The following is a 2,579-nucleotide window of genomic DNA, read 5'->3' as shown; positions in this document are numbered from 1 at the left end:
GTAGGTTTTTTTTTTTTTTTTGCATTTATTTTTTTGTAGTCAAGACTTTAAGGTTTGTATCTACACATAAACTTTTAATAATGAACCTACATTGAGACATTAAAAGTTTGACCACTTGACGCTCATCTATAACATATTCTTTTTTATTTTATTTTTTAAATTAATAAGTAGGCCTATCCATTGTTTTAATCTTTAGTTAAACAGGTTTTTGTTTTTGGGTTCAGCATGAACCTCAAATGCTTATCACATGAATGATCTCGATGCATACTGGATGAAGTTAACTGAGGAGAAGTGTGACTGTGGGAGGGGTTGCCAAGCAGCAGTTCATTCACCTCAAGCTCCCCGGACAGGTTAAATACCCCTCCCGTGACGCGCACTCGGGCACTCTCGAGTAAACCCTCAGAGACGAGCACACCCAGCGGGTCTGATCGGTGAAACTCATGTTTCTAGAGGGAGAACGGATTATGAACGCGTTCGGGCAGCAGCCGTCGAGCCAGCAGACCAGTACCCTCCAGCACCACAACGCGCAGGACATCCTGGACATGACCGTGTACTGCGACACCAACTTCAGCATGTACCAACAGAACCTCCACCATCACCACCACCACCACCACGCGCAGAGGCCACCTGCGCATCCTTCCAGCTACGGACTCGGCGAATACACCTCAGCCACAGCCAACCCGTACCTGTGGATGAACAGCCCAGGTATCACCTCATCCCCCTATCTCTCCGGCCCGAACGGAGGCTCTTACATTCAGTCAGGATTTGGGTCGAACCAGCGGCAGTTTCTTCCTCCTCCCACCGGCTTCGGAAACGCGGATCTCGGTTGGCTGTCCATTTCAAGTCAGCAAGAACTTTTCAAGATGGTCAGACCGCCTTATTCCTATTCAGCGCTGATTGCGATGGCTATTCAGAACGCGCAGGAAAAGAAACTGACGCTCAGTCAGATTTATCAGTATGTGGCGGACAACTTTCCTTTTTATAAGAAAAGCAAAGCCGGATGGCAGAACTCCATAAGACACAATCTGTCCTTGAACGATTGCTTCAAGAAAGTCGCGCGGGATGAGGACGACCCTGGTAAGTTTGAATGCTCTTTAGTCAAAGTTTGGCGTGCATAATTACGCGCTAGATTTTAGTGCAATACTAACATGTTTTCCCGTTTATCTTTTTAAGGGAAAGGTAATTACTGGACTTTGGACCCCAACTGCGAGAAAATGTTCGATAACGGCAACTTCAGAAGGAAGAGAAAGAGAAGAGCTGATGGAAACGCCAGTAGCCTGTCGGTAAAATCCGAGGACGCGCTGAAATTGGCGGACACGGCGAGTCTGATGAGCGCTTCCCCGCAGAGCCTCCAGAACTCTCCGACCTCAATCGAACCTAAATCGTCCCCTTCACCATCCGCAGAGCACAGCCCGTGTTTTAACAACTTTATCGGTAACATGAACTCGATAATGGCTGGAAACGGCAACGGGATCAGAAGCAGAGACGTCAGTTCTGGACACTTGGGGGATTTTACGCACGGCATGTCTGGACATGAAATTGCCCCTCCATCAGAACCAGGCCATCTCAACACCAACAGACTGAACTACTACTCAGCGTCCCATAACAACAGTGGCTTGATCAACTCACTCTCCAATCATTTCAGTGTCAATAATCTCATTTACAACCGGGACGGAACAGAAGTTTAGAATTTGTGAACCTCTAATGTGCTCTGTGAGTACATGGACAGTCTGTTCTTACATTAGACTTCATTTCTATACACGCTCACCTCAGTCGCACAGTTCATTTTCATTCAGACTCTCTGGTGTTTTGGGATGCATCAGCAAGTGGGTTTGCATGATTTACATTTATTCTGCTATGAATAAATGGTAACATTGCACCAAACTGTGATACTTAACAAGTCCACACATGTCTATTTCCCAGGCCACCATAACAAGCGCCTTCTGTTTTTTGTAGAACAAATGTAGATAGATTTTATTTAAATGGAATGTTTTTGATTTGTAAATAAACATGCATGTATCTGAAATGTCTGTAGCTTCGATTTCTGTTTATTTGCTGTTTATGATGTTTTCCCATTATCTGCTCAATGGCACAACAAACACAAACACCTAGTGCATCTCAGTGTGTTCCCACGCGATCAGCGGGTGGCTGCAGAGATGCACATAACTGTAACAGCAATTAAGACATGTTTGCATGTTTATGTAGTTTGTTTACAGTAGCTCGCAATTATATATAGTTTGTGGATGGCTGCAATCAAACAGGCAGTTTACTGACAACTTTTAATTAGCTTTTGCACTAAAGTACAGTTTAGTTTTGAACAGTAGCATTGAAAGATCAGATTACACTTGAAATTTTGAGTGAAAATGTGTTGTGTTCTTTCTGGAACCCTAAATTTCAAGGTAATTTAACCAGCGCCCATCTTTTTCCCATAACAGCTCAACTCCAGCAAACATATTGAGTTGACAATTATTTATCAAAAGAATTTCAGGTTTAATCGAGCGTTTGAATTAATCTGTGCCCCCGCTGTGTCTTCTCCTAATTGCTTTCTGCAAAAAGCCAGACACATTTAACTCTTCACT

The 2,579-nt window shown here is 43.9% G+C and overlaps 1 protein-coding gene across 1 annotated transcript; it reads left to right on the top strand.

The window, feature by feature from the left end:
- The first annotated feature begins 402 nt into the window (after positions 1 to 402).
- On the top strand, positions 403 to 1,935 carry LOC107711480 (forkhead box protein I2-like). The gene is made up of 2 exons (XM_016516462.1): positions 403 to 1,077; positions 1,174 to 1,935. Exons 1-2 carry the CDS (start codon positions 441 to 443, stop codon positions 1,686 to 1,688), a joined length of 1,152 nt encoding a protein of 383 aa, XP_016371948.1. The 5' UTR covers positions 403 to 440; the 3' UTR covers positions 1,689 to 1,935.
- The last annotated feature ends 644 nt before the right edge of the window (positions 1,936 to 2,579 follow it).

Source organism: Sinocyclocheilus rhinocerous, unplaced genomic scaffold, assembly GCF_001515625.1.
Source record: "Sinocyclocheilus rhinocerous isolate Xijiao unplaced genomic scaffold, SAMN03320098_v1.1 scaffold402, whole genome shotgun sequence".
NCBI lineage: Eukaryota > Metazoa > Chordata > Actinopteri > Cypriniformes > Cyprinidae > Sinocyclocheilus > Sinocyclocheilus rhinocerous.
This window is presented reverse-complemented; position numbering and strand designations above follow the sequence as displayed.

Bases quoted from the DNA above. Each gene is read 5' to 3' on its own strand.
- LOC107711480 (XM_016516462.1), top strand. From the start codon at position 441: ATGTTTCTAGAGGGAGAACGGATTATGAACGCGTTCGGGCAGCAGCCG. The intron at 1,078-1,173 runs GTAAGTTTGAAT...TATCTTTTTAAG, and splicing joins GCGGGATGAGGACGACCCTG to GGAAAGGTAATTACTGGACT.